Source organism: Hemiscyllium ocellatum, chromosome 2, assembly GCF_020745735.1.
Source record: "Hemiscyllium ocellatum isolate sHemOce1 chromosome 2, sHemOce1.pat.X.cur, whole genome shotgun sequence".
Classification (NCBI taxonomy): Eukaryota; Metazoa; Chordata; class Chondrichthyes; order Orectolobiformes; family Hemiscylliidae; genus Hemiscyllium; species Hemiscyllium ocellatum.
Window position 1 is genome coordinate 89,046,253 of NC_083402.1, and position 26,705 is coordinate 89,072,957.

General features: G+C 39.1%; 1 protein-coding gene across 5 annotated transcripts in view; it reads right to left on the reverse strand.

The window, feature by feature from the left end:
* agtpbp1 (ATP/GTP binding carboxypeptidase 1) overlaps positions 1–26,705 on the reverse strand; it is a 336,457-nt gene that overhangs the window by 139,543 nt on the left and 170,209 nt on the right. For 4 of the 5 annotated variants that reach the window (XM_060838211.1, XM_060838238.1, XM_060838220.1 and 1 more), the window contains 5 exons: positions 22,989–23,120; positions 22,442–22,535; positions 15,658–15,695; positions 13,104–13,312; positions 7,380–7,557 (listed from right to left, as the gene is read on the reverse strand). In XM_060838211.1, coding sequence (XP_060694194.1) covers positions 7,380–7,557; positions 13,104–13,312; positions 15,658–15,695; positions 22,442–22,535; positions 22,989–23,120 — 651 coding nt within the window. Of the gene's footprint in view, positions 1–7,379; positions 7,558–13,103; positions 13,313–15,657; positions 15,696–22,441; positions 22,536–22,988; positions 23,121–24,949; positions 25,007–26,705 lie in introns of those variants that run through there. The other variant, XM_060838247.1, reaches the window with a different exon arrangement.

Here is a 26,705-nt window from a genome sequence, read left to right on the forward strand (position 1 = left end):
ACCAATAGATTAGAATGGTTGTTTGTCCAATGCACAGTCTAACTAACCTTAGCATATTATTTCTGCTCTATGCCATCCTCTAGTTCTATTTTTCCTCAAGGAACTTGCTCCTTTTAGTTGTCAATATAACAAAGTTTTGTGGTCATTCGCAAATTTACCATTTTAAATCACAAAATACTTTTAAAACTACATTTCACAACACTATGCACAAAAAATTACATTTGTTGTTACTCAATAGGTTTGTTTTCTGCATTATATTATTATTACTTTGCTACATATTTGTCAATTGTTAAATGTTAAATGGTTATAAATTAAAATAATTGCTATATTTATTACCCTTTGCCAATCAAACAGGTTTGGAACTTTCATTACTTTTGCAAGGAATCCACACACATTTCCAAGAAGTTCAACTAGGAAAAGGATATTTAATTTTATCAACAATATTGTACAAACAAACTAAGCTAAATTATCCCAGTCCCTGTGAATCCCAATTTTTTTTTCTAATCAAGATGGAGTTACTCTAACAAACAGAATTGACAGTAAAAACGAATGTCATTAAAATTTATTTTTGAGGATTTCAATCTTAGTTCCAAAAGTGTTAGGAAAGAGCTGCATTGTGAAAGGAGAGCAATTTATTATTAACTAAATTATTAATATATTTGAGAAAAAGAAACTGAAGATGTACTCAGTCTGGCTTGCAAATGATACAATTGACCCTTAGCACTCTCCAAAGTGGCCTGGAAAACTGTAAAATAAATACTACAAACGCAAGGCTCACAACTTTCTTACATTAGTATAATGACAAGTGCTTCACTGATTGACACTGTTAAAGGTTGTGTTAAGTCTTTCTTCTAAGCAAAGACAGGATAGTCAACTAAATGTGATTTTACCAACATTATTCACATCCCAAGAATAACATCACAAGTAGGCATTTGGTAGTACTGAATTTGAGTATTGCTTAAATAAATGCACATTTAGTCAAAGCACCAAGGCAATTTGCAAGAAGTATTGAAGTAAATAGAGAAAAAAAATATACTGCTTGAGTGAGTGAGGGTTGATTAGTTAGTAAGTGGATGCTCTTTAATAGAGGTGGAGAATGCACCAATCAGATGGTAACTGACTATTAACTGCCAAACATGATTTAAATTTTAAACTAGGCAGATGTCATTGATTTCTGAGGGCATTACCTTGATCAATGAACCAGAAAACAGCTGCCATCTAGTTTGTTGAATTATAAGAGGCACCATGTTTTTCCTATCTGCAAAGATCAGGGGCCTGTGCATGAATATTTGTAGCCTCCAATAAGTGCAAGCGCACCACACCCATGAGCCTGATTAACAAACTAAATTGGTTGTCAGAGTAATTGCTTGTACGCAGGATTATTCAATAAGCGTTTTCTAATGTTGTACGTTATGTTTTAAGTTTTGCAAATACAGCCTGCCTAGGTGCAAGCTGAACCTTGATAACAGCAAGATGAAAAGCTTTAATAAAATGTGTCTTTTCTCAGACAAAGTGTACCCTATCAGTCGCATCTCATGTTTGTCTCCTGAGGAGGTCATTATAGTTTCTCACTATGGTATGTCGGAACTGGCGATTGATCAGTTGAGCATTGTACTCTGTTCTCATGAGGGCATCCACAGCAAGAAACTGAGAGGGGGCCTTTCATTGTCCAGTACTTCCCGGAAGTGGAGAAACTTGGCCATGTTCTTCGCAGCCTGCACAGTATCGATGAGGATGACCACCTCACCAAGACCTTCCCTACGTCCCCACTTCTTGCCTTTAAACAACCACCAAACCTTAAACAGACCATTGTTCACAGAAAACTACGCAGCCTTCAGGACAACATCAACCACAACACCGTATAACCCTGCAAGACATGTCAGAGTGTCGATATGGATACCACCATTACATGTGGGGACATCATCCACCATGTATGTGGCAGGTACTCATGTGATTCAGCCAATGTTGCCTATCTCAAATACTGCAGGCAAGGATACCCCAAGGCATGGTACATTGGCGAGATCAAGCAGACACTACCACAACAGATGAATGGACACCGTACAACAATTGCCAGATGGGGATATTCTCTCCCAGTCAGGGAAGACTTATGCAGTCAGGGACATTCAGCCTCAGATCTTTGGGTAAACATCCTCCTAGGCGTTCTTTGGGATATGCAACAACACAGAATAGCCGAGCAGAGGCTGATAGTCAAGTTTGGTACCCATGAGGGTGGCCTCAACTGGGACCTCGGGTTCATGTCACACTACAGGTGACCCCACTACACGATCTCATATATATATATTTAGGTGCAGACTCTCTCTCATACACACACACACACACACACACACACACACACAGAATTTGTATTTGCAGATACATTCTATTTTTGATCAAAAAGCACCCAGTCTTCAGGCAGTCAATGCAGAGAGTCAATCCATATAACATTTTGGAAATAGAACCAGTTTGACTCAAGATTGGGATACAGACAGACTCTAACCTCACACCTTTAATACACTATCTGAGCTGAGATGTCACCATTTTTTATATAACTTTAAGTTATCTCGAGAATGTGACTTTAAAAAAAGAGTTCTGGGATTTACATATTAATGCAACTCATTCTAAAAGATGAAAGACTTAACAGCAATCTAGGTTTGTTCAATACATCATGTTAATTACATGACACTGTGATCTTTTGCTATAAATTCTGTGTCTTATGATCCTGCCCACTAGTTACCTGATGTAGAAGCAGCGCTCTGAAAGTTGGTACTTTCAAATAAACTTGTAGGCCTATAACCTGGTGTTGTGAGATTTTTAACTCTTTTCTCAGAAAGACACAGTAATTAGCACTGTGCAGCTTTCTGGAACTACTGCATCAATAGTAAATAAATAGTGTCAAAACATAAAATATACATATGTAAAAACAAAATTTACAAAAGCATTCATCCTTAAGTTAATTTTCCACAAATTGATTACTTGTGTAAATCAAACCACAAAACACAAGTACTGTCCACGATAAGTACTCTTACCATAAAAACAAAATACTGTGGATGCTTCAAATCTGAACTGAAAACAGAAGCTGCAAGAAAAACCTAGCTGGTCAGACAGCATCTGTGAAGAAAGAAAGCATTAACGTTCGCATCTGAATTATTAATTACTTCCTTCCCCACAGATGCAGCCTTTTTAATGAATACTTTTTGCATTTTCTATGTAACTGTGTTTTTAAAATTTATTTTCAGATCTCTTGGATTGATTGGGAATTTGAATTCATGACAAATGTTAGAAGCTAAAAATGGGGATAAAGAAAGGGAAGGCATTACATAATAGCAGTTCGGGGACGAATACGGTTACGTCCTCAAAATAACTAGTTACCAATCTCACAATGCTGATATAAGAAGGGCGGAGCAGAAAAACAAAAGGTCAGAAAACCCTGTGGTGCTTGTAATACAGCGATAGAAAAGGATTGGGAAACGGATAAAACAAGTTATCGGTATAATTTGATCTCTTGGTTAAGGAAGGTCTGATCCAAGAAAGGAAAACAAGTATGAGACATTATAAATACAAAACGTTTGATTGAGTTCTGGAGAATCCTAGCCTTCACTTCGTGTTTTGGAAACTCCTAGAACTGAGTGAACTGCCCAAGTATCTGATCATTTTTTTCCAAATGCTGATCTGATAATAGATTCTTGACCCTCACCCATCTCTGGTATTATTCAGGCCTATTATTCCCTCAATTCAACTGTCATAATTATCTTAACAAAAAACATTAATCTAGTCATAGTTAATTCTGCCAAACTGTTCTTGATGCAATTACCTAATGTGATGGCTTTTTGTTCCTATGCATCTTTGAAAGAGCTGTCTTCTTGCTCTAAATCTTTCTTTTGGATCAGTGGATGAGGTGGTGGGCAAAGTAACTGATAGTCATCAAACATTTTAGCAAAGACCATCTGGTTGACTCAATCATAGAGTCATAGAGAGAATACCAAGTTATTTACACTGTCAGAAATCACATGATGCACATCAACGTTGACAACTATATATATCAAACTGAGTTGTGTCCCATCAGGAATACTGTAGACAGTTCTGACACTTTCACAAGACCTTGGAGAGGATGCTGAGAAGATGACCAAAGATTTCAGTTGCATAGAGAGTCTAAATAAAATGGAGGAGTTCTTCTTCTAACAGAGAAAGTGCAAGGGAGATTTGATGGAAATGTAAAACATTATGAATAAATAAGGCAAAGCTATGTCCAACCACAGAATGATCAATTACCAATCACAAAGACTTAAGGTAATTGGCAAAAAGAAGCAGTGGCAAACGTGAAGAGAAACAAAATGTTATCATTTATAATGCATGATTGGAAAGAATAATGGAAGTGAGATTCAATAATAACCTCCAAAAACAAACTGGATAAATACTTGGAGAAAATTTTATTAGGCTCTGGGAAAAGAGCAAGGCATAAAATGGATAGTTGTTTTTCAAACAGCTAACAGAGGAGGGAGGAACCAAAAAGTCTCCTTCAAAGCTGTAAATTCTATCAGAAATCCAAACAATGAGGGAGAATGAGGATTTCATGCAAATTAGTACTAGTGAGGAGATTGTATTGGAGAAATTAATGGGACTAAAGGCTAGGTTCCCAGAAAGAGGTAGCTATGGAGATTGTGGGTAATCATCCTCCAAAGTTTAATGGGGCCAGTTGATTGGATGGTAGCAAATGTCGGCTATTTAGGGAGAATCACAAGAGCATTTGTGTATGGTAGTAGTAAAGTCTTGATTCAATTGCACATATCCTTGGTTAGACTTCACCTCGGGTATTATATGCACTTTTGATCTCTTTACCTTATGAGGGATTTAATTGACATGGACAAAAGGCATCAAAGTTTCACTAGCATGTTACGGGGACGATAGGACTGTCCTTTGAAGAGAGATTGGGCAAACCGAGGCTATATTATCTGGAGCTTTTAAGAGCGAGACGGGATCTTACTAAAACCTATGTTAAGCTTAAAAGAGATAGACAGGTTGGTGACATTTTTTTCTTGGTTAGGGTAATTGAAAAGAGTAATTCTAAATATTATGATTGTACAAGGTAATGGTTTTGGAAGCATCGATATTGAAGTTGTGATAAATTCTGCCCAATTTGATAATATTTCTCAGTTTTGGGTGGAGAATCATGCAGTCTTGCATGAGAGCCCAATGAGTCAGAAGTGACAGGCACTTGCTAATCTAAAATAGGCATGCTTAACTAATCAATGTAACTTGAAACGATTGCTATCATGCAATAAACTATCTGGGAATTTGTGTTGCAGACGTTTCGTCCCCTGTCTAGGTGACATCCTCAGTGCTTAGGAGCCTCCTGTGAAGCGCTTCTGTGATGTTTCCTCCAGCATTTATAGTGATTTGTACCTGCTGCTTCCAGTTGTCAGTTCCAGCTGACCGCTGCAATGACCGGTATATTGCGTCCAGGTCGATGTGCTTATTGATTTGAATCTGTGGATGAGTGCCATGCCTCTAGGAATTCCCTGGCTGTTTTCTGTTTGGCTTGTCCTATAATAGTACTGTTGTCCTAGTCAAACTCATGTTGCTTGTCATCTGAGTGGGTGGCTACTATGGACAGCTGGTCATGTCATTTCATGGCTAGTTGGTGTTCATGATGCGGACCATTTGCTGTCTTCCTGTTTGTCCTATGTAGCGTTTTGTGCAGTCCTTGCATGGGATATTGTACACTACACCGGTTTTGCTCATGCTGGGTATTGGGTCCTTTGTCCTGGTGAGTTGTTGTCTGAGCGTGGCTGTTGGTTTGTGTGCTGTTATGAGTCCTCGTGGTCGCAGTAGGCTGGCTGTCAGTTCAGAAATGTTTTTGATGTATGGTAGTGTGGCCAGTCCTTCGGGTTGTGGCATATCCTCATTCTGTTTTCTTTCCCTTAGGCATCTGTTGATGAAATTGCAGGGGTATCCGTTTTTAGCGAATACATTGTAGAGGTGTTCTTCTTCCTCTTTTTGTAGTTCTGGTGTACTGCAGTGTGTTGTGGCTCTTTTGAACAGTGTCTTGATGCAACTTCTTTTGTGTGTGTTGGGGTGGTTGCTTTCGTAGTTTAGGGCTTGGTCTGTGTGTGTGGCTTTCCTGTATACCTTTGTGGTATACACTACATAGGATAAACAGGAAGACAGCTAATGGTCCGCATCCATGAACACCAACTAGCCACGAAACGACATGACCAGTTGTCCTTAGTAGCCACACACTCAGATGACAAGCAACATGAGTTTGACTGGGACAACAGTACTATTATAGGACAAGCCAAACAGAGAACAGCCAGGGAATTCCTAGAGGCATGGCACTCATCCACAGATTCAATCAACAAGCACATCGACCTGGACCCAACATACCGGCCACTGCGGCGGACAGCGGGAACTGACAACTGGAAGCGGTAGGTACAAATCACTATAAATGCTGGAGGAAACATCACAGAAGCGCTTCACAGGAGGCTCCCAAGCACTGAGGATGTCACCTAGACAGGGGATGAAACATCTGCAACACAAATTCCCAGCTCGACAAACAGAACCACAACACCCGAGCTACAAATCTTCTCCCAAACTTTGAATAAACTATCTGTTGTATCATAAAATAATACTTCTTGCTATGACTCACCATCTATCCTCTGTCACGAATAATTGAACAGGCCCTTTGAAACAGCACAGAGGATTAGAATCATAGAATCCCTACAGTACGGAGCAGGCCATTCAAATCATTGAATCCACACTAACCCTCTGAACAGCATCCTATCTAGTCCCACCCTCACTACCCGATCCCTGTAAACCTCCATTATCCATAGCTAATTCACCTAGCCTTCACATCCCTGGATAGTATGGGCAATTTAGTATTAGATTGAAGCAATCAGCCAATTAGCAACTGAGATTGGAGACAGAGGTATACTTTGATTACCCATATTATCTAATTCCACATATGGGATGCATTTCTGAGGAGGTCAACATAACACAGATGCCTATAGGTATGCAGAAGAAGACATATTTACAAGAAAATTGTTTGTCTGAGTCAGAGATTAAGTTTGCTCTAGAAGTACAAAAATATGGTAACTTCAGAAACAATTCTCTTAACCTGTTCATATCTTGGTGAATATTGGTAGTTTTGACCAAAACCAATGATAAAGTACACCAGTAACTTGGATAACTATGCTGCCGTATTACTTGTCTAGATTGAGCCAAATGTACACTTGTGGAAGGAATACAACTTTGACCAATTTACAGGTTTGTCTCCACCTTATTTTCAATATGCATCATTCATTCAAATTCATTTATTTAATATACTAGCTGCTCACTTTACTTTTTGTTTTGGAAAAGACTGTTCAAAGTTCTCAAAAACTTACCTTCAGGAGGTAAATTATACAGTTGAGCTACAGGGCCACTTGTTGGGATTACTGGTAACTGGAAGTGGTATACACTCTTGATAGTTGGAATGGGAAGCCGATTTTTAGGGAAGCATTTTCTCATGATGAGACTAGAGATATTGACCAGAGGATCCAGGGTTCTCACCGAAAGGCAATCCTGAAAACGAAAAAAGTGAAGATGATAATTGCAGTCTACAGGTTCTATAATCACAGTTCTCTTTAAAGATTTGCAATATTTAAAATTTATATATGCATAGAAAACGCAAAGATTTTTTCAATATTCTTGCTAAACAGGCGAGAACATTATTCAAAAAGATTAAACTTAGACAATGTTGTGGAAACACTTTATTATTGGTATTTTTTGAGGAATCATGTTTGATGAATTATCGTTCGAGGAATCATGTCTGATGGATTCTTGTTTGAGGAATCATGTTTGATGGATTGTGAAAATTAGTTCATCTGAGGTGGTGAGGAGATATCTGAACATTCATTTTGTTGCAAGGAAGAAATTGAAATTGGGACACTTGCTTCTTAAAAAAAAGAACATTTTTTAAAAAGTCATATGTCTTGAGTTCAATTGAGGTATAGTCTTAAAAAAAAGACAAGACTTCCAGCTTAGGCTTCCCTAGCATTCTGAAGTACCTACATGAGGTTATTGTTTGAGACCTTTAAAGCTAAAATAGTTGCTCTTCCACAAAGCCTTCTGTAAGATTTCGTTTTAACATCCTAAACGAATCTGAAGAATTTCCAGAGGGTCCACAGCACATGCCAGTAACCAATTTACTCAAAGGTGTTTGCTCCCCAAAGTTAATCTCTGGAAAGAATATTTCCAACTTTTTGTGTGTGCGCATGAACACGTGCATGTGCTGGGATTACTTCAATGGTAAATACTTAAATCTTTTAAACAAAAGATATTGATATGAACATCCATACATCTGAACATAAAAACGTGGAGCAGAAGTAGGTCACTCAAGCCCTTCACCACTGAATACAATCATGAATCACCTGGTGAATTCCATAATCCATGTTCCAGACCGCCCTTGATTTTTTTGCCGAAAAAAAATCTTCTTATCATAGAATCATAGAGATCTACTGCACAGAAAAAAGTTGCCTGTGCCAGTCAAAACCAAATACTTAAATATTCAAATTCCATTTTCTTGCGCTTGGCCTAATGCCTTGTATGCCTTGACATTGAAAGTGCACATCTAAATCCTGCTTAAATGTTCGAAAGATATCTACCTGTATCATCCTGAAAGGCAGCGAGTTCCAGATTCCCACCACCCTCTGCGTGAAGGTGATTTTTCTCACGTCTCCTCTAAATCTGCACGTTATCTTAAATCTATGCTCCCTGATCACTGATCAAGGAGAAAAAAAATTCTGTCTACTTATCTATATCCCTCAATCATGAACCCTCTCAATCCCCTCTGCTTTAAGGAAAACAACCTCAGTCTGTCCAATCGCTCTCATAACTAAAACTCTCTGGCTCAGACAACATCCTAGTAAATCTCCTCCATACTCTTTCCAATGGTATTATGTTTTTCTCTTAATGTGGATTTCAAAGTTTGTGAGAAGATTTGTAGCTCGGGTGCTCGTTGGTGTGGTTCTGTTCGCCGAGCTGGGAGTTTTTGTTGCAAACGTTTCGTCCCCTTTCTAGGTGACATCTTCAGTGCTTGGGAGCCTCCTGTGAAGCGCTCTGTGCTGATTCCTCCGGCATTTATACTGGTTTGAATCTGCCGCTTCCGGTTGTCAGTTGCTGTCCACTGCAGTGGCTGGTATATAGGGTCTAGGTCGATGTGTCTGTTGATACAACCACTATAAATGCCGGAGGAATCAGCACAGAAGCGCTTCACAGGAGGCTCCCAAGCACTGAAGATGTCACCTAGAAAGGGGACGAAATGTTTGCAACAAAAACTCTTAATGTGGATTGCAGAACTGCACACAATACTTCAGTTGTGACCTAACACCATTTTATACCATTCAGCATCTCCCTGCTCTATACCTTGGCGAATAAAGGCAAGTATCCAATATGCCCTCTTCACCACTTTATCCATCTGTCCTGGTTTCTTAAGGTAATGGTGTATATGCACACTTTGGTCTGTCTTGCCTTGTTAGTGCTGCTCAAGTGCACCAGTTTACATTTATTCTGGATTGAGCTCAATCAGTCATTCGTCAGCCCATCTGACCAGTCCATCTATATCCTCCTGTAATCTAAGGCTATCTTCCTCACTACTTACCATCCACCAATTTTTGTATCAACCATCTGCCTGAAATTCAAGTCTAAATCATTTATGTAAATCATGAATGCCAAGTGCGCGAACAATGACCCCTGTGGCACTCTGCAGGACACACTTTCAGTCAGAAATTACCATGCTCTCCTTCCTGTCACTACAGGCCGGTCAGTCTAAGCTGAGTGATTTGGAAACTATTGGAAGTAGTTGTGACAGACAGAATAAATCTACATGGAGAGGCAGAGATTAATCAACAACAGTCGGCATGGGATTTCTCACGGGAAGGTCATGTCCAACTAACTTGCCCTCTTCTTGAAAAATGGTCCCCTATTTGCTGCCCTCCATTTCTCTGCCACCTCTGTGGCCAGAGAGGAAATTATTGCCAGCACCCCTATTATTTTGTCCTTCCCTCACTCAACAGTTGGGATACATTTCATCTAGCCCTGGAGATTTATCTATGTTTAGGTCTGCCAGACTATTGAAAAAGCTCTCTCTGACAATGTTCAAAGATCTTCTCCCTGATTTTTTTACCCACACCACTCCTCTCACTAGTAAATACTGAAGTAAACTATTAACATAGAACATTATCCATGTCCTAAGTCTCCATGCACCACTTACCATTCTTTTCCTTAATTCTCTTACCTTTTATCCATAATGTACTTGGAATATAACTGAGGTTTGTTTTCATGTCACTGTTGGCAAAATGCTCCTCTACTGATGTAAGCGCTATTTGCTAGGCTTCATTTCCTAAAATAACAGTTCAAGACCACTGGCCTGTGACACATTGACTTAAAAAGCTCTCTTGGATGCATTTTAAGAATTCTGCTCTCTCTAAACCTTTCATACCATGACTACCCCAGTTAATGTTGGGAAAAGATAAAATTCACTATCACAACCTTATTACTCTTTGAGAATTGTTTATGTATCTGCTCTTCTATTTTTCTTTGGTTTGAAAAAAAAACAGCAGTTACTGGAATCCAGCATAGACAGGCAGGAGGCTGGCGGAACACAGCAAGCCAGACAGCATCAGGAGGTGCAGAAGCTGACATTTCAGGTGTAACCCTTCTTCAGAACTGGGGGTGGGTGTGGGAGGAGCTGCAGATTAAAGGAGAGACAGGAGCTGGGTGTTGAAGTGGGGATAGGTGAAAACAGGTAGAGGGTATGACGTGGTTGGTCAATGCGAGGAATGAATCTAGTTCGTGGCAGGCAGCAGTGGAAGGGAGGAGGAGGGGCTGGGAAGGGAGGTTATTTGAAATTGGAGAACTCAGTATTGGAGTCCTCTAGGCTGTAGAGTGCCCAGGTGGAAGAGAAGGTGTTGCACCTCCAATAGGAGCTGTAGTTTGTCTTGGCAACGGAGGTGGTCAAGGATGATCATGTCGGAAAAGGAGTGGTTGGGGAAATTGAAATGGGCGGTGATTGGGAGATCCGGTCAGCCCCTACAGACCTGGCTGCAATGCTCAGTGAACTGTTCCTTAAGTTTATGTTCAGTCTCCCCAGTGTAGGGAACACTACATCAAAAGCACCTGATGCAGAAAACTACGTCAGAAGAGAGGCAGGTGAACCTTTGTCTTACCTGAAAGGACTGTTTGGGGCCCTAGGTGGAGGTGAAGGGGGTGGTGTACCGACGGGTTTTGCATCATTTCTGGTTGCAGGCGAAGGTACTTGGGGGTTCGGTGGCGGGGGATGGAGTAAACCAAGGACTATCGGTGTCCTTGACAAAAGCAGAGAAGGATGGGGAGGGGAAGATGTTCTTGGTGGTGGGGTCTATTTGGAGTTGGCGGAAGTGTTTGTGGATGATGCATTGGATGCAGGATGGTGGGGTGGTAGGTGAGGACAAGGGGGACTCTGTCTTTATTGCGTGGGGGGTCAATTAGAGTGGTGGAACGGGGTATGGCAGTGGTGCGGTGGAGGGCTGTCTGGATGACGGAAGGAGGAAAAGCACATCGTTCAAAATAGGTGGACACCTGGTCCCTACACACAATACCTTTTTCTTTAACTCCTCTCATTTGTCCCAAATCAAGGCGGTGGCCATAGGCACTTGGATGGGCCCCAGCCATGCCTGTCTCTTTGTTGGCTATATCAAACAGTCCCTCTTCTGCACCTACACAGGTGCTGTACCCCAACTCTTCCACCATTACATCGTTGACTGCATCAGTTCAGTGTCCTTCACCGAGGCTGAACTGGAGCAGTTCATCAACGTCACCCACAACTTCCACCCTGCCCTCAATCCACTTGGTCCATCTCCCTCCCTTTCTAAACCTCACCATTTCCATCTCCAGAGACAGTCCCCAGACCCATGTCTACTACAAACCCACAGACTCCGATAATTACCTGTACTACACTTCCTACCACCCAGTTTCCTGCAAGAATTCTATCCAATTCTCTCAATTCCTCCAACTCTGTCGCAACTGCTTGGACGAAGAGACATTCCACTCACGAGCATCCCAGATGTCCACCTATTTTGAACAATGTACCTTTCCTCCCTCCATCATCCAGACAGCCCTCTGCCAGACCACCTCCATTCCCGTTCCACTGTAAACCCCCACCAATGCAATAAAGATGGAATCCCCCTTGTCCTCTAATGCCACTCCACCAATGTACTATCCTTAAACACTTCCACCAACTCCAAATAGACCCCACCACCAAGAACATCTTCCCCTCCCATCCTTCTCTGCCTTTCGCAAAGACTGTTCTCTCCGATAGTCCTTGGTTCATGCCACGCTCGCCACCAACTCCCAGGTACCTTCTCTGCAACCAGAAAAAGGTGCAAAATCTGCCAGTACACCACCCCTTCATCTCCATCTAGGGCTCCAAACAGTCCTTCCAGGTGAGATAAAGGTTCACCTGCTTCTCTTCCAACCTAGTTTACTGCGTCAGGTACTCCCGATGTGGGCTTCTCTACGTTGGGGAGACCGAATGTAAACTCAGGAAACGCTTCACCAAGCATCACAGCAGGATCTGCAGGGGCTTACCGGACCCCCAGACCAGACTCATTCCTCCCATTGACTAACCAGGTCGTACCTTCTACCCGTTGTCAGCTATCCTCACTTCACCACCCTGTCCCTGCCTCCTCCTTTATCTACAGCTCCCACCACACCCATCCCCAGTCCTGAAGAAGGGTTACAACTGATGCTGCCTGGCTTGTTCTTCCAGCCTCCTGCCTATTTACTTCTATTTTTCATTGACTGTTGGGAGAATCCAAAGTATACTCCCAGCAATGTGATTGCTCTTTTTGGTTTTAGTTTTTAAGTTTTATCTTTATGAATTAATTTAATGAACTTCATACATCCTGTAAAATTTGTAAAAATATACTAGTTATAAATTCGGACTATTAAACCGTTAGACTGGGTCTTGCAACTCAGGACCACAACTGAAATTGACCTAGGTCTCACAATTACAATTGAAGTGAATCCCAAAGTCTTGGGATTATGTCCACATAATTATTTAAAAGTTAAAAACCAATTAAGATATTTACTTGAGAGGAATTATATAAGACTTTCATCCCTTCAGCATCCACGAAAGCTTTCCTGCCCAACTTGATACTTGTGATATTCTTGATGCAGGTTAAAATCCCTTTACGGATAAGCACATGCCGATGCCTTGAGTCATGTCTATGCCAATCAATATAAATTGTGAGAAGAACAGGAAGGTATCCCCTATCCACTGCTCTCCTGGCATTGGTTTCTATAATAAAAGATACATACACATTTTAAAATAAATAATACGTATACTTCATGATTTACCACTATTACAGATTAAAGGGGAAGAAAAAGTGTGAAAAACAAAAGTCAAAAAATTTTGCAAACTTTTTGGGAGAAGAAAAAGCTATACATATTATTTTTATTCCAGTTTTTTTTTGTCATGGTTTGGTGCAAGTGAAATTTACCAGGATGTTGGCAGGTATGGAAGGTTTGAGTTATAAATAAAAGCTGGATAGGCTGGGACATTTTTCACTGGAGCGTAGGAGGTTGAGAGGTAACCTTGAGACATTTATAAAATCAAGAGGGCTATAGATAGGGTTAATGGTAGGTATCTTTTGCCTAGGATGAGGGATTTCATCCTAGGAGCACATTTTTAAGGTGAGAAAAAGAGATTTTAACAAGACAGGAGGGCTTTTGTTTTGAAACAGAGTGGGGGGTTAGTGTGTGAAATAAACTTCCTGAGGAAGCTGTGGATGCGAGCACAGTCACAATGTTTAAAATATACTTAGATAAGTACATAAATAGGAAAGTTTTAGAGCGATATGGGCCAGGAGCAGACAGATGGAACTAGCTTAGTTTGGGATTTTATTCAGCATGGACTGGTTGGACCAAAAAGTTAGTTGCCATGCTTTATGATTCTATGACCATTTCATAGGACATTTAAGAATCATTGCTGAGAGTCTGAAATCACATGCAGCTAAGAGCATGTAAGCACTGTAAGTTTTCTTTTCTAAACAATATGAATTTAATACAATACAATTGTTTTGTGGTGACCAGCAAAGAGATTTTAACCCCCACATTCAATTGAATTTAAATATCTTCTCCTCCTGGTGGGAATTTGACATCTCTAGATTGGTCCAGTGCTCCAGACTATTAAAATGATTAGAATGTTTTAAGTCATATATAAGTTTTGAGGAGCTAAATTGAATTTTTGTATAGTAGCTAGTAGCTTTTTGAACTGCTATTAACTGCATTCACTAAACTCCAACAACCAAAATGTCTTTCATCTATGTCATGCCTTTCACAAATATAGTGTGATGATACTATGGCTTTAAGAGGTTTATGATGCCCTATGTTTTTCATGGAGAAAGGTTGAGACAAAGATGTCAAGCATCCTCCTCCAAAGCCAATGAAGTAAACAGCTTGTGAGGCCTTGAGGCTTTTTTTTTACAAGTTGGAACAATAGAAGCAGCCTGAATGGGTAGGGCCAGGCTCCTACAGAACCAGGGTTATTTTTAGTTTTAGACTTCATTGGCAGTTGATGGTGTCTTGTAGCTGGATAAGGGAGCTCTTATCCCTTCTTGCTGCTAGAATTACATGTGAGACAATCTATTTTAGTGAATTTGCTGCTACCAACGGCATGTTTATGGGATGATACTACATTGGAACACTTAATTAGTATTAGTTAATACAAATATAATTTTAAGTATTTCAATAGAGTTATAGTTAAGTCAATTCTTTTATTTTACTTTTGTCTGTATTTTAATTATAGCTTATGAACAAAGCATGTTTTGTTTCAAGCCGGGTTGTTTGACCAATCGAGTTGTATCAAGAACACAACATCTTCCACTTACCTTTAAAATAAGAAAATGTTAAGACTCCAAACTATCTTAACATATTTTGAGGGGGCTTGAATATATTTCGAGGGGACTTGACCTAGTCCATACAATAGGGTGTTCCGGACTGCTTTACAATTAATGAATTACTTTTAAAATACACTAAGTGTCACAATAGAAAATGCTGCAGCTAAGTTCTCACAAACGACAGCATGATAATCTATTTTAGTGATATCAATTGAGGATTAAATATTGGTCAGGAAACCATGCTCTTCTTCAAAAAGGTGCATGAGATAATTTACATTCACTTGATGAAGAAATTCACTGAAATAAATCTGGAATAAAAAGCTTGTCACTGCATTAGTGACCTCAAAACTATCGGATTGACTTTAATATTAAACTTTTTCATGAATGTCCTTCAGTGTGTTAAAAGCATAATGGTTATAAAAGTGAGTGGAGATGGTTTAGGTTCTATACCACTTAAGTCTCAATCTAAACTACATCAACTGAAAATGGCAATGATGTGAAGAATTAAAATATGTGAATAAAATCAAAAAGTGGGATCAGGTTTAATTATGAAGCTCACTCACGAGATGAATTTTCACATAGGAATTTAGACCAAACAGCATTTAACACGGTAGATTTATGCCCCTGCATAAGAAGGGAAGGGAAAAAAAGGAAGCAATCTCAAAAACAAATTTTAAAGAGGAAAGAGAATTTCTTTCCTTAATGATCAACACTAGTGGATTGATAGATAGATAAAAACACTTACTGCTCTTCAGCAATGCTGCCAGTGTGTCCAATGAGACTCTATAACACAAAAAAAATTGATGCATTTCATTAACCCTTGCGACAGAAAACAAATAGAAGTTTCCTTCTGGGATTACAAATTTAACTGATAGACAATAGATAAAGTTTTGATTTTAATCCACTTGTGGGACATGGGCATCTCTGGCTGGGCCTGCATTTACTGCCTGTCACAGTTGCACACAAAAGGATGATGATCTGCTGCTTTATTGAACCACTGCAGTCTACATTACAGAATAAGGAGTTTTATTAACAACTTTAAAACCTGATAAAGGAGTGTAATATTGAATGAAGGATACAGTATATGAGGTAAAGGTACTGCAGCCTTCGTGCTTCTACTCATCTCAAGTCCAGGGGAGTATAAGCTGAGCCCTGTAAGCAGTCGATCAAGCCAAAATGAAGAGCTTCTTCTCACTACCACTGATATTCTTCCAAATGATTTGTAAGGCAGTCACTATATGGTAAGCCTAAAAGCAAATCCTATTGAACTGGCTTGCAGGCTCCTGGGAGGATCCCACATTCAATGGCAATCAGCACTTGATTGGAGGACCAGATATCAAGGTGAGAAAAGAAAGATACCTTAAATCTATTATAAGCAAGGGAAAAAGACAGAGACAGAAAGGAAAAGAGCAAGAAACAGAAGGCTAGCTTAAAAAGCTGGGGGGAAAAGGATGCCTTTGATCCTGACTAATAAACCGAGGAGGCAAGATCTGAATTCATTCCAAGACCCAACAAGGAGCTGTTAAATTTGTGCAAGCCCTTCCAAAGTTTCATTGAAGGAACAAAGACAGTTTTAAAATTTCTTTTGAAAAGATAGCTAAACAGATGGGGTGGCAAGAAGAAAATTGCATATTACTCACGCAAAGCAGACTGACGAGCAAGACATGAGGTTTATGCCAGGCTTTTTGAGCAAGGGTCTATAGATAATGAGGTGGCACAAAAAGCCTTTCTGCTTGAATAAATCTAGACCCCAACACTTGAGGTAGAAATTTAAAAACCTTTGAAAAAAGTCTAAACAGAGTTATGTTGAATTTGAACATGTAAAGGAAAGTATGTTTGACTGCCAGATGAGGGGATTAAAGAAACTACATTTGAGATCCTTAGCGAAATAATTCTCTTGAAAGAATTTAAAAATCCACTACTTCCAATCATGAGAACTGGGGTTACAAAAACAAGGCAGGCAACTGATGATTACCAGTTTCAAACTCTTTTTTTTCCAATCATCTTCACGTAAGACAAGAAGAATAGAAGTAAGGCAAATGAGAGGGAGGAAAATAGCCAAGGACAAGGACAGACAGTTTGGAATGCCTTGGGATCTCAAGCTCAGAACAGGAAGAAAGGTGCCGAGACATGTCAGAGAGCCGAAATGTTTACATAGCCCACTTCTGTGCGGAACATAGACTATTTCAGGGTAAAGCAACAGGATTAATCATGGTGAGGGAGGTAGACAAATTATCCAAGAACTGCAGAGAAATCTTGCCAAAAAGAAAAATAACTCTTTATCCCGTACATGAGGCATGTAAATCAACAACTTACTTTGGGATACAAGAGCCACAGAAAGTCTTTTGCCTTGCAAAATGTGTGACAATTCCACCAGTAAGCATGGAAGGCCAGGGTTTTAGTTAACAGCATCAACAAAGCGTGTAAAACTACTCTTTCTGTTTGGGTGTACCTGGAGTTTGGCTTATTATCTAGTTTTGTTACTATAGACGTTACCCATAGTTTACTTGTAGATGGAATTGACTTACTTCTGAAGCTTGATTTGGCCACAGTAAAAGTAGTAGGTTTTACAATAGTCATGGAATGTCTAAATGAAGTCAAGGAGTCAGACCATTTGCTGATAACGTTCCAGGAAATTTGCCTTCCTGTGCAGTGATCCATGTAATGGTTCAACAAGTTCCATTGGTGGAGGTCAATCTGGCAACACAGACAGCTATCCAGACATTTTCTGGGCGATCTGGATAACCTGAAGGAAATGTTCAGTCAGGCTTCTCAGATCAGGACTTAATAAGCCACTCCAGAGTTAAGTAAAATTGTACAATGCGCTCAAAGCAAGGGTAAAGCAGGACAAATTCAAGCATGTTACTTCATTAGAAACAGGATTCAAGTCATAGAGTTGTACAGAATGGAAACAGATCTTTCAGTTCATCTCATCCATGCTGACAAGGTATCTTAAGTAAATCTACTCCCATTTACTGGCATTTGGCCCATATCCCTCTAAACCCTTTCTACACATATACCCATTCAAATGCCTTTTAAATGCTACCAGCCTCCTCCACTCCCTCTGGCAGCTCATTCCATAATGTCCCACCCTTTGCGTGAAGAAGTTGTCCCCTAGGTACCTTTTAAACCTTTTGCCTCTCACCTTAAATATTTGCCTTCTAATTTTGGACTCTGCTACCCTGGGGAAAAGACCCTGTCTCTTTACCCTATCTATACACCTCATGATTTTATAAACTTCTATAAGGTCATGACTAAAGCTTCAACGTTCCAGGGAAAATAGCCCCAGCCTATTCAGCCTTTTGCTGTGAAAGTGGAGAGCTCCACATGGACCTGCTGACAAACAGTGGACAGTAGCTCACCAAATAGTGGTGTTATGCAAATATTATCAGGAGATGCTCAGGATAGCCTGTGAATTTCCTATGGCATGGCCTGTAGAATCTGATGACTCAAGCATATTACTAGTCAAGACTTCACAAAGGCGTAGTGCAGTTGCATAAAATTGGCCAGATTGGGAAAAATCACAGCCTGCAATCCAATTGCCACCTCTAATTCCCAAACCAGTTTTTGTGAAGCTATTTAATAGAGTGCTGGCAGACTGCCTTCGACCAAAAATAAAAACGGGACAACTGTATATCATTACCATTTGGGGTATAGTTACTTGGTTCCCCAGAGGCCATATTCTTGAGAACAACTTCTGCCAAGATACAGGTAGTGAAGTTAACCCAGTTTTTCTCTGGATCTGGATAAATGATGTAGATTCAATCAGATAAGGTTCCAACATTATGTCAACAGGGTCTGGGTCTAAAATAATTAAAGTTATTTGTACAATATTGAAGGACAGAAGGGGTTTCGGACAATCCCATCAAATCTTGAAAACAAGGATCAGAACATATTGTCACATACATGCCCATGACTGGGATGCTATCTGGATTCACCAAACGAGCACGCTGGTTTTAGTCCTTTTGAATTAATTTATGGACATGAGATGAGAAGTCATCTGAAGCTAATAAAAAGAAAGTTTTAAGAACAGAGAAACAAATATTTTGCATAGATTATATAGCCATATTCTGGGACTGACTCAAGGACTTTTCCAAGTTCCACAACCATGAGGAAATGGGCTAACTACACCAATACCCAAACATTTCAACCAAGGAACAATATGCTAGTACTGTAGGCTTTACAATGTTAACCACTAAAAACTCAGAACAGTGGTCTATTAAGGGAAATCAAAACAACTGACAACGTTAATTAAAAACAAAGAAATACGGATACTGAAGATTTAAAACAAAACCAGTATTCTGAAGATGGGTCTTGAAATGTTAACTCTGCTTTCTCTCCACAGATACTGCTAGACCTGCTGAGTTTCTCCAGCAATTTCTGTTTTTGACAAAGTAAATTATTTGACTGATGCCCCAGAATGCCAGGAAGAGAATCAGCTATGTTACCTCCAATATGATGAATTAACATCCTGTCAGAAGAATAAGCCACAGATGGGTAGTAAGGACAGTGCCGGATAAAAAGAGAAAGTAGGATAAAGCAGGAGGAGGTCCGGACAACTCCAAAATAGTGCCACCCACCATCTTATTACCTAACATGGAACAATTAGGGAGGTGAGACACCATGATTATATATTCAGAGGCAGGGCAATGAGGAGACCCATGAAGATTAATCGTAGAATTTAAGACAGTTTGTAAAGACAAACTAGATAGGCAACCTTGGTAATACGTCATGTGGATGTGTGAGTATCCTCTACTATGGAATATTTTCAACATTTTCAAGAGACTCAGGCTCAAGTGAAAGCAAAATCCAACACATATTGGAAAAATGCCTAATTCAACCCACTCAAGGCAGGTGGATTCCTCAGTACTGTTAATGCCTCACTGTCCCGATGAAAGATTTGGTTGAACAAAAAGGTTAATATAGCAACAAAGCCAAGTTCCAACGCAATTCCTCATTTAGAAGATTGTGCTCACAGCATTGGCAGAGCCAGACTTCTAACCAAAGTAGACTTATTTTAAAAAGATATAGGCTGGTTCCTTAAACATCTGGAAATGACCTTTGTCAAACCAAACAATCTTTTCTGATGCCAAATAATAATCGCTTGGGCTAAAAAAAATCCACTTTCTAGAGATTAGTGAAGTAACAGCATATATTCCCAAGTTGAGTTTCCTCTGATAATGTGCTTTTATACAGTGGCATGTGGATGAATCACTTGGAACAATTAAAAGCTCTGTTTAGAAAATTACAGTTAGCTGTTTCAGTAACAAACCTTACCAAAAATGAGTCTGCAGAAATACATGTAATTTCTCTGGACATATAGTTGGGCAAGGACAAGTCCTATCATGAAGAGCAAAAGTACAATCATTAGAGGAGTTCCCTGCCCAAGACTAAAAGGAAAGTTATGAGGTTTCTGGGGATATGCTGGCATAGTGCTAATGGCACTGGACTGGTAATCCTCAACCCAGGCTAATGTTCCAGGAAAATGGATTTCAATCCCACAATGGCAGATGGTAAAGTTTGATTTCAAGAAGAAAAACTGGAAATAAAAAGTTAAAAACAGGTGGCCAATTCACAATGTTCATCATGGAGAGTAGCTGAATGGCACTTAAAAGATATGGTCAGATGGTGAAGGAACCAACTAGAAAGCCATATACATCTGACTGAGACAATTTCAAGCCACACACTATCCTGATTTGGAACTATACTGCCGTTATTTCAATGTCACTGGGTCAAAATCCTGCAACTTCCTTTCGAACAGTGCTCCATCAAGATGTCCCTACACACCAAGGACTGCAGCGATTCAAGATGGTAACACACTACCACCTTCTCTAGGGCAATTATGCAATAATGCAATTCCAGCCAGTGAATCCCATGAATGAAGGAAAAGAAATATAACCATTCCATTGATGAATTTACCAGAAAAGAAAATCAGAGTGGTCCAGGGTGGAGAAAATAATCTTTTAAAGGTTTGAAAAAAATTTGATGTACATGCCCACAATAGATACAAGGACAAGTGTATATTGGTCATAACACCTAAGTCTTTATGGAAAAAAAACTAAAAATCAGACTGCTAATCTATTTCAATGGAATTTACTACTTGTACTGTCATTTAAAATGTTTCCATTTTGCAGGGGAAGCATATTTAAATGCTGCTGTTTTGTCTATATTTTGATTTCCATACTTCAATTTGTTCATTAACCAGCTTTGCAACTTGGCTGACTAAATCTTCTTTTCTAAAAATCAATAAGCTTGCTGTTTATTAAAGATACCTAGTTAATGAATCTTCTTATTGTGAATGCAATATAGAGAAAGTATACATCTGGCCTGGTCAGTAACTGGCAAATCATTTAAATAAATGCTGTCACCAGTGCATCAGTAGGAGTAGAGAGAAACAGTGCAATCCTCCAACCTCAGTTACAGAGTCAGAGATATACAGCATAGCAACAGACCCTTCGGTCCAACTTGCCATGCCAATCAGATATTCTAAATACATCGAGTCACATTTTCCAGCATTTGGTCCATATCCCTCTCAACCCTTCTTAATAACTTTAAAGGCATCTGGAGGGGTAAATGTTGCAATTGTACCACCCTCTGCAACTTCCTCTGGCAGTTCATTCCATATACGCACTACTCTCTGCGTGAAAAAGATGTCCCTTGGATCCCTTTTAAATCTTTCCCCTCTCATCTCAAACCTATGTTCTTTAGTTTTGGACTCCCCACCCCAAGGAAAAGACCTTGTCTATTTACCCCATCCATGTCCCTCATGGTTTTATTCTATTATTGTTAAAAAGAGTGGTACATGAATTCAGCAGAACACTGATCAATGCATCAGCTTAATTCACACTTTTGAGGTGCAATATTCTGCAGAAAACATCAGAATGCAGAATGAACCTAAATTATACCATTTATGACACCCATTTCAGCACATCAGTGAACCATTAACACACTTTCAGTTGTCAAATAGCCAATGAACATGCAGGCAAAATATCTTTCTGCCAAACAAGTTCTGGAATAGTTGCATCAAATATCTAATGTCACAGAATAATGAAAGGCACATTTTTAAAATTGTTGCATCGGAGTATGGGCTGCATGTGCAAATGGATTTAGGCAGTCCTTCTTGAACAGTAAGGACTGTTAATTCAATATGTGTCAGAGAGCAGGGAACCTCTGGAGTGTTCAAAGAAAATTGCCTATGCTGTGGTATCTTCATATTTAATTTATTCTAACAACATTTTACTTTCTGAAACTAATTTTAAAGAATATATTTACTTGGATCCTAAATCTCTTTGCTTTTCTATATTGCTGGATTCTTGCAATTTTAAAAAGGTACTGATACATCTTTTTTGGGCCTAAATTCAAAGATGAATACTTTTTCAATGCATCTCCAGCATGACAGAGAAAATCTTCATCTAAAAATCAACAAAAGAGTGCTTTTAAAATCTACTAAAGAAAACAAAACAAATATGGCACATTAAACATTACTTCTTGATTTATTCATGCTTTCCATCGATTCTTATACTACTTACTTTATAAGACTTGTGTTCTTCCTGTTAAAAGGACCAATAATCTTGAACATAAGTTCCACAACACCATTTTTACCCAAGGACACAGCATTGACAGCTAAAAGAAAATGTGGAAAATTAAATAAAACATGGTATAGCCATTAAAGCCAAGGTAAATTCTAGCGAATTTTAAAAAATCAAATAAGTATGATTAACTTACAGGACATTTTAACAGATTTTAGAATAAATTTAAATATCTTCTAATCAATTTTGACTGTACTACATTGAAGCTAAGATGCTTTTACATTCATGACTGCATTTAATCCGAGCCATGTCTGAACACAAATCGCAATGGGCAAATATTGTGATAGCCCATTACCTTATCCAATCCAATGAAATATACCAATTTTCAACATTTTTAGCAGATACTTATCCCCTTTTCCTTTATATGTCCATCTCATTTTCGATAGATATAGGTAATTTGTGGCATTCAGTCAATTCATGAAATGTTCAGAGACATGAATGTTGTTTGAATATGCAGCTACAACAATACTTTCCATACGTTACTTACAGTTACTGGAATAAACCCGCAGCAGTTGCAGACAAGGTAAAATCAGCTTGGAGTTTTGGAGGTTTTGTTTCACTAAGCTTAGAGTTATGCCCAAAGCTCCATTAATCCTGGCTTTGACTCCGAACTTTTTGTCTATTCAAAGAATCAAAGAGAAACAATAGCATACCATGGATTTAAGTAAATCTCATATCTTCTTTTAAAGATTAACAGAAAATAGGATTTCGAACTGATCTTTTAAGTAAATGCCAAGTAGTGCTGTGACATATTAATCATTCCAACGCATGAGGCTTTCTTTGAATTAAGGTTTCCGATGTCAGAGAACAATATCATTTATTAGACTTTATGAATAGTGATACTTATAACAGGTAAGAATTACATGGAATAAAGTCCCTTACGTGATTACATAGAAGTTTCACCAGTCTATGCTGGCACTTAAGCATCACTCAATCCTCAGCCATTTTTCATCTAATTCTATCAGCGAAACTCTCTACTCACATCTCCCAATCTATCTAGTTTGTCTTAAATTACCAATATTATTTGTCCCAGCAACTCTCTGATAATGAGTTTTATATTCTCACTGTTAGCTGGGTAAAACATTCTTCTAAATTGTGCATCTGATTTCCTGTTGTATTACAGAAAGCTTCCAGTTTGCCCATGCTGTCCCTTTATTAGAAGAAAACATGTTTAAAAACCCAGGTTCTAACCATATTTGGAACTTCCAGTCATCTCAGTCCTGGATCTTGGATCACCACAGAAACAGAAATCCAGCACAGAAAAAAACTGTGCTAATGCTAAAGCAGGTTCCAGCCCCTATATGCTGGACTATACTTGCTGCACCTGTTTCTGGTGTACTCCTCAGGAGACTTGGGACATGTAAAAGGATCAGCTGAAAAACATGTGAGAATGAAGGAGCCATGCCTTTTACCAAAAGGGCAACTATGAGTAACAACAGTTGTTATTTGTAAACTGATGCATGAAAACTGTAATGTATCATGTTTCATCAAAGCTAAGTAAATTCATAACTATCATTGGTGGCCTTTGAAACATTCCAGATACATTCATCAGGATTTGAAATTTCTTACAAATAGTACTCTGTGTAACCAAGGTTCAATATACGTTTGACATAACTTTCTAAATTTTTATTTCTGGAGGGATTAAACTAAAGATTCATGTTTAATTCCCTTGTAGTCTATCTGACTATATTTATTGATTTGTGGCAAAAATAGAAATTACTGGAAAGGCTCAGCAAGTCTGCCAGCATCTGTGGAGAGAAATCAGTTAACGTTTCGGGTCGAGTGATCCTCCCTCAGAACTGACAAAATTGTAATTATGAAGGATAACACATGGATCCAACGAATCAAAGCATGGCATTTTGCAAATTTGAATTCATGTTTTAAAACCTGGAAATAAAATATGTTGTCAGGGAAAGTACACATAAAACTATTGCATTGTCATCAAAAACCTATTTAATTGACTAACACTCTTCAGGAAAAGTAATTGGCTATTATCATCTGGTCTGGCCTTGGTCAGCCATGCCTCATAATACTCACATCTCTGAGTTAGAAGATTTTACATCCAAGTCCCATTCTAAAGACTGCAGTACAAAGATCTAGACGAACAGTCCTTTGGGTTAATTATTCAATCAGATCCCTTGTACTTTTTGAGGGTGGTCAAAGAGAATTTTGCTTTGATCTAAGGCTTTTCTCCTCCTTTTATTACGTGAATGTGCAGGGGTGGTCAGCGGAGAGCAGGAAGTACAGGGTTTATAGTATTTGCCAGGACTTGCCAGGACAGGAAAGGTTTGATTGACAAAATTTAAATTTTCTTGTCCATTCTTGTATGATTTTATGTATGTTCTTTTCTAAAGGAATTTATGCCCTTAAGTATACAAGTATCAGATTATTTGTGACAGTGCATACTGAAAAAAGATTGAATTATGGAAGCTTCATATAATAGTGTACCTGCCAACCATCTTCAATAAGACAGAACAGAACCACATATAGAAAGAGAACGGCGCTGCAAGACAAAATGATGAAGTGAACAAACAGCAGAGAAGACAACATGACAGACACCTGTGTTAGAAACATTTCCAACAGAAAGCTTACAGCCACAGAAAAAGATGAACTAGCCAAAAGGACTCAACTACAACCACAGGGATGCAAAAACAACAGACTTCCTAGCTGCACTGGAATGTACGCTCAGAACTAATGGACTAATCGAAGAGACACAGCAAATAGTCAGACAAACTATTGTACCCTTTCTAACAAAGAAAACACAAACAAACAACCTCAACATCAAAGAGAGAGAAGCCCTAAAAACACTCAAAAATGACAAGAACAAAATCATAGTACCAACAGACAAGGGCAGGATGATAGTTATCATGGACAAACCGAATATATTCAGAAAGCAGGGAAACTACTTGCTGATACTGACACCTACCTACAGAGGGAGTGTGACCTCACACCACAGCTAACCAACAGAATGAATAACACACGACGGAACATTAAAAAAAATAGACTAATAACCAGGGTTGACCGATAAAAGGATGAAACCAGAAAGTAACAACACCCCAAGATTTTATGGATTATCCAAAGTACACAAACCAGACATATCACTTAGACCCTTTGTGGCACATCCAGAAATGCCATTACAAAATAACTCCAATAAAAACTAAAACATTTTATTAGGGGATCCAAACACTCCATACAATCATCACAAGAATTCCTAGACAACATCATAGACAAGGATGAAGCAATGGTCTTATTTGATGCAATGGCACTGTTCACTTCAATTGACAAAACTCGAGCCAGAGAGATAATAGCCAACCTTCTGGACAAGCAGAACAGACAGCATGATGGGAACTTATCAACAAGGACTACAAACTCAAACTACTAGACCTGTGCATGACAACACACTTCACATTCAACAACTAAATATATGAATAGATCAATGGAACACCAATGGGCTCACCCATCTCTGGGCTTATAGCAGAAGCAGTAATGCAAAAATTGGAACAAACAGCCCTACCACAAATCCAGCCCAAATTTAGATATGTCAATGACACTTTTGTTATCATTAAGAGAACAGAAATCGAGAACACATACCTGATTATCAACACCGTTCTCATAGGGATTAGATTTATGAGAGAGAAGGAAACCAATAATCAACTCCCATTCCTGGATGTGATGGTACAAAGAACACAAAACAGTGAGTGTGCCACGAAAGTGTACAAAAAAGCCACACACACCGACCAGGTCCTGAATTACAACAGCAACTACCCTAACACAAACAAAAGAAACTGCATTAAGACCCTGCTAAAAAGGGCTACAACACACTGCAGCACTCCCGACCTACAAAGGGAAGAAGACGACCTCTATAGAGTATTTGCCAAGAACGGATATCCCCACAACTTCATTCGCAGATGCCTAACAGACAAACAACGCGACTTGGACATGCCATGACCTAACTCACTAGCTACGCTGCCTTACATAAAAACATCTTGGAACTGACAGCCAGAGTTATCCGACCACTGGAGTTCATGACAAGCAATGAACCGACAGCCACACTCAGACAACAACTCACCAGGAGAAAAAAACCTTCTACCATCATGTGTAAGACTAACATAATTTACAGGATTCCATGCAAAGACTGCACAAAACACTATATAGGGCCAACAGGCAGATAACTAGCAATTCGCATCCACAAACGCCAACTAGC